Here is a 15,932-nt window from a genome sequence, read left to right as displayed (position 1 = left end):
GGTCTCGCATTGTAAGCCATCTGGCAAGTCCTGATACATCCAGTTCTTATAAATGATGCTACGCATGTGCTTCTATCTGTGATTTTTATTTTTAGCTTTCACAACCCAGTTCTATTTTATTTTTTTTGCTAACTAAAGAATGGTTAAAAAGGGAAAATTGTGGGAGACCGAAGAGCAAGCAGCTGGAGAAGGTGAGCAGGGATTGTATAAGTGGGGGCAGGTGATGGACACAGGTGCAAAACGGTGTGATGCTATTTTGAGTAAAGTGAAATATGTATTTCATATAATTAACAAAAAATGATGTTAACTGCCTAGGTGGAGCAGAACCATTTTGATGACACCATTTGCTGTCTACTGCATCCCCTGGTTAGGAAAGGGGATTATCTAAAATAATCAGAAATGAAGGCACAAAAGGTTAACTGGCAAAACATGCATTGTCAATAAAAATGTAATTCTGTAAAATGAAATACCAGCACTCAAACTATTATTTCTTTGCCCACTTCCCTTTGGAAAACAACCATCAGCTCTGAAGCAAAGTGCTTTGCCTTCTCTTCATTGATGGGATCCAATAATATGGGATCAATTTCCATCCCGTCTGCAATTTTTTCTTTGTAAGAATCTTGCTGAGAAGATGGTAGGCTTATAGCTGTAGAAGACCTGGAAGAAGCAGACTATCTGGACCATTTTAAGTTGGGCTTCAGGTTGAGTGATGGTACCGTGATAGCATTAATTACACTGACTGATGATCTTTGTGAGGTTTGAAGTGGGAGAAATGCATTCATTTTGGCCCTTTGGATCATCTCCCAGTGTTTTTCTGGTTTTTGTGATCATGGTATCCTTCTGGACCACCTTAAGGAATGGGGCAGTATAGGAAGAGCTTTAGTGATTCTCCTCTTTTCTTCAACTCTGGCTTCAGTCACTGGTGTGGGTAAGGTCCAACTCTAGATCCTCTGCAAAGCAGTATGGTTCAGAGTTCAACTTTTTCCCTATTCCTATTTAACATCTATGTAAAACTGTTGGGTTATGTTATCCATAAGCACATGTTTAAATATCATCAGTATGTGATACCCAGCTATATATCTCTATCATCTAAACAAGTGATATCATCAGGATTTTTTCCCCCGTGTCTGAAAACTGTGAGAATCTGGATGCTAAATCCAAACAAGACTGAGTATCGGTGGTTTTAGAGACTCCTCTGGATCTGATGACTCTTCATTTTTAGTTCTGGATGGCAGTGCTCTTGGTTAGATAGAACTCATTGCAATCTGGAGTACTCACAGCTCCTGCCTCTGCACCAATCCACACTATATACCAATTGTGTCCATTCCTGAATCGGGAAGCTCTTCATGCTCTTCAGTCACATCCTGATTGAACTATTTGTAATGACACTCTTTATCTGCTTCTAAAGGGCCCGAGCTACTCATAAAACAACAGTTAAAGTAAAGATAGCCAGGAATAATTTGTTCTGGATTTCGATTATGTGACTAAACTCTAGAATTTAAGATTTTCACATGCACATACAGCAGGCAAACTATCACAGCGGAATTTGCACATTCAGGGATGATATCCATTGGTTTTCTTCATGTGAGTGTTTTTCCTCCCTCTTTCATCTAGCTGAGCCACGTAAGAGGAAAATATATATATGATATATACTAAATGCAATTGCCTTTCTATAAACAGCTAAGCTAAAGACAATAGAAGCATATTATGTGTATGCTTCCAAACATGCTACTTTTGTGCTGCACAATTATTATTATTTTCCAGGACAAACGGCCTTGTTGGCTGTTGAACGAGATGCTACAGCTGCATAGGCAACCAAATTAATTGATGTGAGGTGATCGTCACATATTTGATAATTTTCTCTTTCAGTTCCCCTAAAAATTGCAGTTTGGTGACAACTTTGGAAGAGAGCCTGGGAGGTCACCTTCAAAGCTTTTGAGGAACCATGTATAGTCTAAGAACCTCAGATTTTGTTCCTCAGGATAATAGCAGTTTTAGTTCTGCGCATGTATTGTAGAGTGGTGTGTGTTGTGGTGGGGGGAGGGGAATAAAGATTTGAATTACATGACAGGCTGCATTTCTAATATTTTTGTGTATAGTGATGAGATGTAATCTTAGAATGATACCTTTGGTGGCAGCAGAATATAATCAATCCTCTCTTTTTAGTTTTTCTAAAGTAAGCAAGCCAACAAAAGCGAACTGCTGAATCCTACCTGCCTGCCAGCATATTCTTTTATAGGTATGTGTTACACAATGAAAAATATTGTACTGTTGGAAAATTTTAAGGTTTTTTTTTTCTTTCTCCCCTGCAACATAGCTATTACATCAACTTATTTTACTGAGACTTTCAGCATCGTGTACAGGCTCAACTTCCTAACAGCAGAGTGCACTCTGCTACAAGAAAAACACGCTGACCACAAACTTTTTCTGGCTCTTGTACGTTCGGAACGATTTCTTTTAAACAAAGGTCCTGTTATGGAAAGTAGCTGTACTGGGTGTGGGGGCTGCAAACTACGATTCTTGCTAGATGGCTTTCTGACTAGTGAGCAATTGCGTGCGTGGTTAAAACGAGGCAGGGGAAGGGACCAGCATCCTCGGAGAGCTCCTGAGTCATCTAGGAGACCCACAATTGCAACAGAGGACTTTATCTTGCTGGGTGAGGAAGCCCTTTCCCACCAGGGGGCAGGCGCACTTGCTGCACTTGAAGCAGTCGCTGTGCCATTGGCGATCTTCAAACGAGATGAACTTCCCTCCTTCAAGAGCTAAAAGGATAAAGCAAAATACGAGATGTTGGGATTTTAGCAGGTTTTGCTTACACTCTAATAAGCAGAGTTCTTTCTTCTGGGAAATAAATAAACCCTGAGTTTAAAATCTGAGAGAAGCGATTTGTAGCTAAAGGCAAATGACTAGTCTAGGGTTTTTGTTTTGTTTCTTTGGCTGTTTTCAAATCAAATCAGCCTTTACTGTCAAAGTACAACATGTGTACAATGAGATTGGCTAAAGAAAATCCCTAACCCAGTGAATCCTACTAACAAACACACAATCTTATTGTTTTGGGTCTTCTGGCTTGCAAACAGATGAACCAACACTGAATTACTATGTTCCCAAATGCCTGGTTATTTCATTTTTCCCTTGAGGGACACTGAAAAAGGAATGCAGGGATTCTGGAAAAAGGAATGGTTTTTTTTAAGGCATTTTGCCACAAAGTCCCCACATTCACAGGCAAAAGCCTGCTTGCTGTCTCAACAGCATCTCCCCCGCCCCCATGCATTGACATGATAAATGGCTGAAATTGGTTAACTGAAGCACAGCCAAGCACAGCCCCTCCTTCCCCATAAAAACAACATTTTTTTCTTCTTTCTCCAATCCTGCTCTTCCTCCAGCAAGTAATTCACTTGAATTTGCTCATCCTTTTCCACTCCAAATTCCAACTGTTGGCAATTAAACCTACCATGTTGTGGGGTCAGATACAATGAAAAGATTAAAATTATGTTTTCTAGTGCCACCACATATTTCAGACCACTTTCCATCCAGCCTGAATATCATCTAGTCTTATTGATGATGGAAAATTGTGACACTGCTAACTGATCGTACTCTATGTGCTTTCATGAGGTAAGGAAGGTGAACGCCAGCTATGCCTAGAACAAATTTATTTGTCCCAGGACTATCAAAGTTGAAGTCACTTATAAGTAAGAAGATTGTGAACAGTCACCAGTAATGGGTTCGGTGCAGGCCACACATTTCTTTGCAAAACATCTTCTGAAGCACTCCAGGCAGTAAGGATGTTCATCTTCGGAAATGAATCGATGTTCTGCAAGTTGCTTCTTACATCCAGTACATAGAAAACATTCCTTATGCCATGGCTGGTCATGGTAAGTCACCCCACCATCGGTGATCACCTAGTATATGAGAAAATATCATTACTTTAAATTGATGAATTGACACATGGTTGTACCAAAATTACGATAAAAAATAACTACTGCTCCTTGATTAAATTTCAAAAAGAAGTAATGAGAATGTTGAGGAAAGCCCTACAGTCCTAGTCCTAGTTCACTGACTTCCTCGTTTGTAGTTATAACAGAATGAAAATGTAACTTTGTCACCATTTCTTCCATTTATGACTTTGCAGCTTTGCAAAGAAAAGAAAAGCTGAAGTAAGATCTTATAAGGACAATTGTGGTTTCACTTAGCAACTGCTTTGCTTGACAACTAACTTGCCAGTTGTTCACAACGGCTAATTGTGGTCGTCAAATAAGGACTATCTGGATTGCAGTGTCCGCAGAACTAAGCATTTTATAATTAATATCTCCTTTTTTCCTTCTCTTTAGGGCAGTAGCTGAGGAAATGGTGATGTTCTAGCTATTGATAAATCATAGCTGCTTCAACCAGCATAGGCCATTGTAAGAGATGCTAGCAGCAGTTTAACAAGACTTGGGGAGTCTCAAGTTCTCCTTTACTGCTTTAGGGAGAAGGATACTGTATCATGAGGAATATCCTATGTCTTTTATAGCACTGTTAGTGGATTTGGATGCTGAAGCCCATGCTACTTTAGCTCATATATAATTATTGGAAAACATCTGGAATACATCTGAAGAGGCATGAAAACCCAACATACAAATCAAGATAATATAAAAATTTGGGACTTAGGCATAAAGCGACAATCTCTTTTAGTTATATAGTTACATACATGGCACAGATGCAACAAAGGCTGGTAATTTAATCCACACCTCTCTCTTCTTAGTGAAAAGTCTTAGGAGGAAGCCTTGATAGACAAAGCAATGATGGGTGGCTCAGTTCAGTAGCCATGGCTATATCTTACTCCTTTTCTGCCTTTCACATAACATTGCCTACCCCGCAAAAGGGAATCATATGAGAGATGTATCTCCATCTCTATTGTCTGTCTGCAGCTACACCTTGTCAAAAAGTTATCTCTCTTCTCTCAACCATCATCTGATGTTTTGAAAGTGAACTTTGAAATTCACTCCAGTGATATGCTCCTTCATGCGGTTGTGCAGGGTTTTTCAGGCAGGCATTCTGTGCTCTTGTCTTCATGAATTGTTCTGGGGATCTTTGGCATCCTGTGCTTTCTTACATTAAGGAAGGTATGGAATGGCTAAGGCAGAGTAACACCTGAAGAGGCCAGTTAAGTTGTTTCTAAGTACAACTGCCACCTGGGGCTGATGATGGGGTCTGGTTGGAGACCTTTTACCCAACCTGGTGGCTTAAATTTTGTATCTGGGAGTCAGGGATTCCCTACTTTTGCCCTAGTGAACATTGCCTTTTTGTAGAAGAGACATTTTTTTATCTCCCACAAAAGTACCATACTGAAACCACTAAAGGAGACATCTCATGAAAATAAACAGAGATGTTTCTGAGATTGCTTCCATTGAAAAAGCTGAATGAAAAGAAAAAGCACATGGAGAATGCAGAAGTGCAGTGCTGATTTCTAAGCTATGCACAAGTCAGTGGTGGGTGGATATGTAGGTTACCATCTTCTGCATTATTACTGGAAATCAGACATCTCGGATGGTGTTATGGTTAAGGTGCTAGACTGGCAAAAGTTCAGACCCAAGAGATCCCTTAGCTGCAGGAACCCGCTAGGTGTCTTTGAGCCAGTTTCTCAGTCCAATCTGCCTTGTAGAGTTGTTGCTCTAGAGCAGAGGTCTCCAACCTTTCAGGGCTTGAGGATTGGAGGAAAGGAGAGCAGCTTCAAAGTTGGTGTGCATGCGCACGAGGCCATGCACACTGGCATGGCACTAGCAGCCCCGTTCATGCATGCAGCATGCACTGGCACCGTGCACATGTGTGAATGGCCGTGCACCCCCACAGCAGCTAGCAGCCCGTTCATGCATGCGACAATGAGCCGCACAAACCGCCCGGGCTAGCAGTGCATGCACAAATGATCTGTGGACACACACCCTGCACTAGCATCCATGTTTGTGCCCACATGCGTGTGCAAACAAGGCCATGGGTGTTAGCATGAGTGGGGGGAGAAATGTGCACCCACGTGTGCGTGCACCAGCCAGCTGTTTCTGCGGCCCACTGGCCAAGAGCCCACAGCCTGGTCCCAGGCCGCGGACCGTAGGTTATGGACCCCTGCTCTAGAGGAAATGAGAGGAGGAACTACTATGACCAATATTCTCAAATTCTTTGCCTAGGAAGGGAATATTGGTCATAGTAGTTCCCCCTCCCATTTCCTTTAGAGCTAATCAATTCCAGGCTCTCTTGGATGAAACTGATATTTTTTTTTTAAAAAAACAATCCATTTCAATCCAATCTCAGACCTGACTATGGCATAGAAACTGCCTTGGTTACCCTGTGTGATGATCTGTGCCAGGAAAAAGACAGGGGGAGTGTGGCCCTGTTGGTCATCTTGGACTTCTCAGCAGCTTTTAGTACCATCAACCACAGCATGTTCCTGGATACTGTTAGAGTTGGGATATACTGTAGAGGCATTGATTGCAATGATTCTCTGCTACTTGGTCAGTTCCAGAATGGGGGAGGGAGAATTGGGGGACTATTCTTCTGCCTCGTGGCAATGAGCTATGAAGTCCCTCAGGGGTCCATCCTATCCCTTACACTTTTTAACATCTACTGTATGTGAAACCACTCATTTGGATATGTAGGAAATATCCTCAGTATGTGGATAAGATACAAAGAAGTTCTATCTCTTCATTTCCTGCAACACAGGTGAGGCACTTGGCATCTAGCGTTTGATTAAGTTGAACGATTGGATGAGGCCCAATAAACTGAGACTCAGTCCAGACAAAACTGAGAAACTGTTGTAGGTGGTGCATCTATTCAGCTGAATGATGCTCTCTGCCTGTGCCACAGGGCCAGCACTCATCCTAAAAGAGCAGGTTTGTAATCTGGAGATGCTCCTACATCCATCAGTGCTAGAGACCCAGGTAGTCTTGATGGCATGAAGTGCCCTTCATCCGCTTCAATTGGTTTACTAACTGTTCTTACTTGGAAAGACGCAGCCTTGCAACAGTTATTTCACACTGATGTGAATTCCAAATTTTTCATTTGGATTATGAAAAACGAGTGTTTATGAAACTGCTGTTGAAAAAATATATATCAGTTACTTCAAACCAGAATAGCTAGACTGCTCACTGGGGCTGGCCAATATGAACATTTTATGTCAGTTGTTGGTCTTCTACAGTGGCTGCCTGTTCATTTCGGGACTCAATTCATAGTGCTGGTTTTGATCTTTAAAGCCCTACCTTGCTTAGGATCAGGTTTCTGAAGGAGAACCTTCTCCCATATGTATCTATGGTATGTACCTGGACCTTAAATCTTCTAATGATGCCCTCCTCCAGGGCCCCCTACCAAAGGAGGTCAGGTGGACCTCTAACAAAGGGGAGACATTTTTTGCTGGTGGCACATTTATGGAATTGTCTCCCCAGAAAGACTTAGCTGGCACCCACATTAATATCATTTAGGTACCAGGTGGATAACTTTCTATTTTTCCCAGGCATTTCAATTCATATCATTTCAAGAGTTTGAGTGATTGCATTGTTGTCCAGTCTGTATGGCGTTTTCATCCTGTATTTGATTTGATTTTGTTGTATGAGATTGTATTCACATTATCTCTTTTAATTTCTTTCATTGTAAATCACCTATTGAACATTTAATAAACAAACATTATATATATATATATATATATATATATATATATATATATATATATATATGTATGTATGTATGTATGTATGTATGTATGTATGTATGTATGTGTATGTGTATGTGTATGTGTATATATATGTATGTATGTATGTATGTATGTATGTATGTGTATGTGTATATGTATATGTATATATATATGTATATGTGTATATATATATATATGTGTATATATATATATGTATATGTATATGTGTATATATATATATGTATATGTATATATATATATATATATATATATATATATATATATATATATATATATATATATATATATATATATATATATATATATATATATATATATATATATATATATATATATATATATATATATATATATATATATATATATATATATATATATATATATATATATATATGACAAATAAATATATTATCACTGTGTTCATAGAGTTTACCCCCAGTAAAAGTGGCTTTTTAAATGAATGCCTGCAAGGCCACTGTACTGACTCATACCTTCTCTGTTCCCTGCTCTTTATTTTCATTTGCCATCCTACCTTTTTGCAGGAGTAGCAATACTGTGCAAATTGCTTCTCATAACAGGGTACACAGTAATTGTCATCATCCTTGGTAATCAAAGGTTTCGTTCCTAGTGGTTGCCGGCAGTACTGGCAAACAAAGCAAGCTTCATGCCAACAATTGCCTTTAAATTCCATTTTACGAGAACCTGCAGATTGAATTGCAATCTCTAGTTACTTTCCTGGCAAACAGCTTTTTTCCCCCCCTTCAAAATGCATTGAAACAAAGAAGCAGTATAGGTAATCCGCACCACCACAATTGAGCCCAAAATTTATGTTGCGAAGTGAGAAATTTGTTAAGTGACCCCCCCCATTTTATGAGTTTTCTTGCCACATTTGTTAAGTTAGTAACACGGTTGTTGGTTGTTAAGTGAATCTGGCTTCCTCCATTGACTTTGCTTGTCAGAAGGTGCAAAAAGTAATCACATGTCCCTGGGTCACTGCAACCGTCATAAATGTGAGTCAGTTGTCAAGCACCTGAATGTAAATCACACGACTATGGGGATGCTGCAAAGGTTATAGGTGTGAAAAACAGTCATAAGTCACTTTTTCCAGTGCTGTTGTAACTTTGAATGGGACTAAGTGAACTGTTGTGAGGACTACCTGTTCTGAGGTACTCTTTCTTTACCAGTTGCATATAACTCCACAGCACAAAGGACACACACTTATCAATAAATACTTTCTGTCAAGATTTCTTTTGCACCATAAAGATTTTCACAAACTAATCACAGGATGTACAAATAACAGAACGATATGAGTGCCCCTAAAGTTTATGATGCTTGCTTCAACACATTTCTTATAACTTTCTTTTAAGTTTCTTCAGATGTCAGACTTCCAAATCTGTATTCATCTTTCTCTCTATTCTATCATCTCTCTCTCTCTCTCATCTCTCTACTCTCTCTTTCATCTCTGTCTAAATTTATCTATCTGTCTGTCTGTCTGTCTGTCTGTCTGTCTGTCTGTCTGTCTGTCTGTCTGTCTATCTATCTATCTATCTATCTATCTATCTATCTATCTATCTATCTATCATCTATCTATATCTAACTATCTGTCATCTCTCTCTCATCTATCTACTCTCTCATCTATCTACTGTCACTTATTTATCTCTCTATCTCTCTATCATCTCTCTCTCTATCATCTACCATATCTCTCTCTCATCTGTCTACTCTCTCATCTATCTATCTATCTATCTATCTATCTATCTATCTATCTATCTATCTATCTATCTATCTATCTATCATCTATCTATATATTCCATCCATCCATCCATCCATCCATCCATCCATCCATCCATCCATCCATCCATCATCTATCAATTTATCTATCATCTATCCATACATCCACACATATATATTGTATATATACACACATATATGTATTGATTCCTTCGAGTCCCTGCAGTTTTCTTGGTAAGATTTGCCATTGCCTGTTTCCTAGGGGTGAGATAATTTGAAGAGTCTACAGGATTGGCCATATTTACACTGGGAGCTAGGACCAAGGTCCAGTGAATAATGCCATAATAACAGAATAGGCAGTATTCTGCCCTATATATTTTATCAGTATATATATTTTATCATCAGATAATTGGAACTTTACAGTATCATTGCCACAAGAAATTGAAAAATCATTGTTTGAAATTGCTGTGTGAGGGAGACTTTGCAAAGCAAGGGAAGACAATTAGAGAAAGATAATTAGAATAGTTTTCTTATATATGGAATAATTTTAATATAAGCTTAGTGAAATCAATGTGTTCCTAATCAGTGAGTGAATTAAGTAACTTTTTTAGATACCAGCATTGCAAATTGAGTTAGTAGAGAATGACTTCACTTTAGCTTCGGTACTGTATTATGTTTAGGTATACTACTGTGTATCTGTGGCAATACACATTTCCACAAGTTTCTTCTTCATTTTATTCATTTGATGAGAGGAAGAACTATTAGGGATATGCTATGAACTGAGATCTACCTCTGTGTTTATATATCAGTATTCCTGATCTAAATTGACATAAGAAAAGTTAATAATGTGCTTATCCCTGACATGATCCCTACGTACAGTCACCCACGTACTCGTTACCTCCCGTATTGATTACTGTAATGCTCTCTACCTGGGGCTGCCCTTGAAGACCACCCGGAGGCTTCAGCTGGTGCAGAATGCAGCTGCACGGGTTGTGATGGGAGCTCCCCGATACTCCCATATTACACCCCTCCTGCGTGAGCTGCATTGGCTACCAGTTGCCCTCCGGGTGAGATTTAAGGTGCTAGTACTTACCTTTAAAGCCCTACATGGCTTAGGTCCAGGATACCTGCAGGACCATCTGCTGCCGGGAACAAATTCCCATCGTCCAGTACGCTCACACAGAGAAGGCCTCCTCAGGGTACCGTCAGCTAGGCAATGTCGGCTGGCGACCCCCAGGGGGAGGGCCTTCTCTGTGGGAGCGCCAGCCCTATGGAATCAGCTCCCCCCTGAGCTTCGGATGGCCCAAAACCTCCAATCCTTTCGCCGCGGCCTCAAAACACTCCTGTTCCACCAGGCTGACCTAGACTGACAGGCATTTTAATTAATTTATATTTAGTATTTTTAATTTCCCCTTCATGGATTACTGCCTTGTCGTGGCGAAGGGGCTTGCGTAATTCAATGAAGCTATGAGCTATGCCGTGCAGGGCCACCCAAGACGGACAGGTCATAGCTGAGAGTTCTGACAAAACGTGATCCACTGGAGAAGGAAATGGCAAACCACTCCAGTATCTTTGCCATGAAAACCCTATGGACAGTACCAAAAGGCAAAACGATATGACGCTGGAAGATGAGCCCCTCAGGTCGGAAGGCGTCCAATATGCTACTGGGGAAGAGCAGAGGGCTAGTACTAGTAGCGCCAGAAAGAATGAAGCGACTGGGCCAAAGCCGAAAGGACGCTCAGCTGTGGATGTGTCTGGTGGTGAAAGGAAAGTCCGATGCTGTAAAGATTTTTTCTCCATAGGAACCTGGAATGTAAGATCCATGAATCAAGGAAAGCTGGACGTGGTCAAACAAGAGATGACAAGACTGAACATCGACATCTTAGGTATCAGCGAACTAAAATGGACAGGAATGGGTGAATTTAATTCAGATGACCATCAGGTATACTACTGCGGGCAAGAATCCCTCAGAAGAAATGGAGTAGCCTTCATAGTCAATAAAAGAGTAGGAAAAGCAATACTGGGATACAATCCTCAAAATGACAGAATGATCTCAGTTCGAATCCAAGGCAAACCATTCAATATCACAGTAGTCCAAGTCTATGCCCCAACCACCAGTGCTGAAGAGGATGAAATTGACCAGTTCTATGAAGCTCTACAGCACCTTATAGAACTAACACCAAAAAATGATGTTCTTATCATCATGGGGGATTGGAATGCTAAAGTAGGAAGCCAAAAGATAACCGGAATAACAGGCAAGTTTGGCCTTGGAGTACAAAATGAAGCAGGGCACAGGCTGATAGAATTTTGTCAAGAGAATACGATGGTCATAGCAAACACTCTTTTCCAACAACCCAAGAGACGGCTCTACACATGGACATCACCAGACGGTCAACACAGAAATCAGATTGACTATATGCTCTGCAGCCAAAGATGGAGAAGCTCTATACAGTCGGTAAAAACAAGACCAGGAGCTGACTGTGGCTCAGACCATGAGCTTCTCCTTGCAAAGTTTAGGCTTAAACTGAAGAAAGTAGGGAAAAGCACTAGGCCAGTCAGGTATGAATTAAATCATATCCCTGTTGAATATACAGTAGAGGTGACAAATAGATTTAAGGAATTAGATCTGATAGACAGAGTGCCTGAAGAACTATGGACAGAGGTTCGCGACATTGTACAACAGGTAGCAACCAAAACCATCCCAAAGAAAAAGAAATGCAAGAAAGCAAAATGGCTGTCTGAGGAAGCTTTGCAAATAGCTGAGGAAAGGAGGGAAGCGAAAGGCAAGGGAGAAAAACATAGATATGCCCAATTGAATGCAGAATTCCAGAGAATAGCTAGAAGAGATAAGAATGCCTTCTTAAATGAACAGTGCAAAGAAATAGAAGAAAACAATAGAATAGGGAGGACCAGAGATCTTTTCAAGAAAATTGGAGAGATGAAGGGAACGTTTAATGCAAAAATGGGCATGATAAAGGACCAAAATGGCAGGGACCTAACAGAGGCAGAAGAGATTAAGAAGAGGTGGCAAAATTACACAGAAGAACTATACAAGAATGAGCTTAACGTCCCAGATAATCACAATGATGTGGTCACTGACCTCGAGCCAGACATCCTAGAATGTGAGGTGAAGTGGGCCTTAGAAAAGCTGAGCAACAACAAAGCTAGTGGAGGTGACAGTATTCCAGCTGAGCTATTCAAAATCTTAAAAGACAGTGCAGTAAAAGTGCTACACTCAATTTGCCAGCAAATTTGGAAAACTCAACAGTGGCCACAGGATTGGAAAAGATCAGTTTACATTCCAATTCCAAAGAAAGGCAGTGCCAAAGAATGTTCAAACTATCGCACCATTGCACTCATTTCTCATGCTAGTAAAGTCATGCTTAAAATCCTACAAGCTAGACTTCAGCAGTATGTGGATCGAGAACTACCAGAAGTACAGGCAGGATTTCGAAGAGGCAGAGGAACTAGAGATCAAATTGCCAACATACGCTGGATCATGGAGAAAGCTAGAGAGTTCCAGAAAAACATCTACTTCTGCTTCATTGACTATGCTAAAGCCTTTGATTGTGTGGATCATAACAAACTGTGGCAAGTTCTTAAAGAGATGGGAGTACCAGACCATCTTATTTGTCTCTTGAGAAACCTATATGCGGGTCAAGAAGCAACAGTGAGAACTGGACACGGAACCACTGATTGGTTCAAAATTGGGAAAGGAGTCCGGCAAGGCTGTATACTGTCGCCCTGCCTATTTAACTTATATGCAGAGCACATCATGAGAAAGGCAGGGCTAGATGAATCAAAAGTTGGAATTAAGATTGCCGGAAGAAATATCAACAACCTAAGATACGCAGATGATACCACTCTAATGGCAGAAAGTGAAGAAGAACTAAAGAGCCTCTTGTTGCGGGTGAAGAAGGAGAGTGCAAAACTTGGGTTGAAACTTAACATTAAGAAAACCAAGATCATGGCAACTGGCCCTCTCAATTCCTGGCAAATAGATGGGGAAGAAATGGAGGTAGTGACAGATTTTGTTTTCCTGGGCTCCAAGATCACTGCAAATGGGGACTGTAGCCAAGAAATTAAAAGACGCTTGCTCCTGGGGAGGAAAGCCATGGCAAATCTAGACAGCACACTAAAAAGCAGAGACATCACCCTGTCAACAAAAGTGCGTATAGTCAAGGCTATGGTCTTCCCAGTTGCAATGTATGGCAGTGAAAGTTGGACCATAAGAAAGGCTGAGCGCCAAAGAATTGAGGCCTTTGAACTGTGGTGCTGGAGAAGACTCCTGCGAGTCCCTTGGACTGCAAGGCGATCAAACCGGTCAGTCCTAGAGGAGATCAACCCTGACTGCTCTTTAGAAGGCCAGATCCTGAAGCTAAAACTCAAATACTTTGGCCACCTAATGAGAAGGAAGGACTCACTGGAGAAGAGCCTCATGCTGGGAAAGATGGAGGGCAAGAGAAGAAGGGGACGACGGAGAATGAGGTGGCTGGATGGAGTCATTGAAGCAGTAGGCGTGAGCTTAAATGGACTCCAGAATATGGTAGAGGACAGGAAGGCCTGGAGGAATGTTGTCCATAGGGTCGCGATGGGTCGGACACGACTTCGCAGCTAACAACAACAACAATTTTTAATTTATTTTTAAAATTCTCTAATTTTAATTTATTGCACAGATGTTCTCAATTTTATTTTTATCTTGATTTCTGTACTTATTATATGTTTTGTTGTTAGCCGCCCTGAGTCCTTCGGGAGATAGGGCGGGATATAAATCCCATCAATAAATAAATAAATAAATAATAAATGATGGATGGCTGAAACGGGTTAACGGAAGCATGGAAGAGATAAAGCAAATAACAAAATTCAGCCAAAGAGCAACGGTGAATAGATTTTGAGTATTGTTACTGATGATGAGTTTGCAGGTGCTGTGCTAAGTGAAACTGTAAGCCTACACAAGTATCTCAATAAGAAAAGTACAAATAGGAAATACAATTATAAATATCCAAAAGCAGGATTTCATCAAGCTGAAGATCCACTTGCCCCTCTTCTCTTAGTAATCAGAGGTTTCCACTGAAGACTATTTGTGACCAGTAAGTTTATGATAAGGGTTGTTATAGGATAGGATATATATTATAATCACTGGTTCTTATCGGTGGGAATCTATTGTTTGAAATAAAGTCAAAGTGAGCAAAATAGCCTTTGCTTTATGGACAGAAAGAATGGATCATGACCATTTGGATTAAACACACACACACACACACACACACACACACACACACAGAGAGAGAGAGAGAGAGAGAGAGAGAGAGAGAGAGAGAGAGAGACAGACAGACAGACAGACAGACAGACAGACAGACACACACACACACACACACGCACACACACACACACCAAGATTTCAGCAAGAAGTGTTCAGTCTCCATGTTTTTTTTAGGGAAAGGACATCCCATGGCATTCTAGTATCAGCCACTTCTGTTTGATATACTGTCACTGCTTCAGTGGCAACAATGGGACAACACAACTCTAAAATGTAGTTAGTGTGTGAATGTATGTATATATGCACATGTGTATCTACATCCATATACACATATTTACATACAGGCTTGTGAATATGAGAGGGTACTGCAAGAAAGAAACAGTAATACCAGTGGAAAAGAAGAGTGGGGAGCATTTACGTGCACAAAGAATAATTTTAATTGCAATTCTATTAGAAGAAAAGGTACTACAAAAATCTATGGTTCTGATGGAGTGGAGACTATATCAACAGTGACACATTTTACAGAGACACCAGCAGTCATTTTCCATTATACTTACCTGTCCCAAAAGCTTGAAAGGCGAAGAATTATTAATAGGTTAGTTAGGGAATGGGAAAAAATAGCTGATTTCTACAGCAGCATATGGTTTGTGCAGGGCACATATAACAAAGTATTCACCTAAAAAGGCCCTTGGCAGAAAGAAAACCATTTCACCTTCCCCCCATCAGATTTTTTTTCCCTTTACTAATTTCCATGAATCAAAGTCTCAAGTTTCAAGTGTCATCCCACCCTTTTAATTTAGTTATCCCCATTAAGGAATATCCATCTCCAGCTCTCTGTTACCTTACCAGGCATAATAGTCCTCTTGCAGTGAAAGCACTTAGATGAATATTCATTAGAATAACAAGTTGTACACAGCAGGTGCTCGTCTTTAGCTGCAAAAGGCTTCTCAACCAGGGAGTGATGGCATTGGGCGCACTTGAAGCATGTTTCATGCCAATGGCGGCCTTTGTAAGCAAGATCCTTGGAGAGAATGAATTTGTGTTAGAGGAAAAAAAAGCATGGGCTACCCAGATTCCAACTGAACAAAACTGCAGGAGTCAGAAAAAGGGCTGCAAAAATACCTACAGACCCCTTACATCCTGGACATAAACTGTTTCAATTAGAAATGTTTGTTGTATTATGACAGATAGGAGCAAGCAACTCGAGATCCCTTCTATGTCACAATAAGAAATTGAGGATGTTTTAAGAAAGCACGTAAGGGACTGTCCTGA

The 15,932-nt window shown here is 40.4% G+C and overlaps 1 protein-coding gene across 1 annotated transcript in view; it reads right to left on the bottom strand.

Annotated features, from left to right (window-relative positions):
• Positions 1–1,143: 1,143 nt before the first annotated feature.
• The window catches only part of FHL5 (four and a half LIM domains 5), a 31,063-nt gene continuing 16,274 nt past the window's right edge, over positions 1,144–15,932 (bottom strand). The window contains exons 3-6 of the mRNA XM_081325491.1: positions 15,507–15,681; positions 8,208–8,377; positions 3,713–3,899; positions 1,144–2,762 (exon numbers count right to left, since the gene is read on the bottom strand). Of these exons, the coding sequence (XP_081181617.1) occupies positions 2,611–2,762; positions 3,713–3,899; positions 8,208–8,377; positions 15,507–15,681 (684 nt within the window). The 3' untranslated portion in view covers positions 1,144–2,610. The remainder of the gene's footprint in view (positions 2,763–3,712; positions 3,900–8,207; positions 8,378–15,506; positions 15,682–15,932) is intronic.

Source organism: Vipera berus, assembly GCF_964194415.1.
Source record: "Vipera berus genome assembly, chromosome: 1".
Taxonomy (NCBI): Eukaryota; Metazoa; Chordata; class Lepidosauria; order Squamata; family Viperidae; genus Vipera; species Vipera berus.
This window is presented reverse-complemented; position numbering and strand designations above follow the sequence as displayed.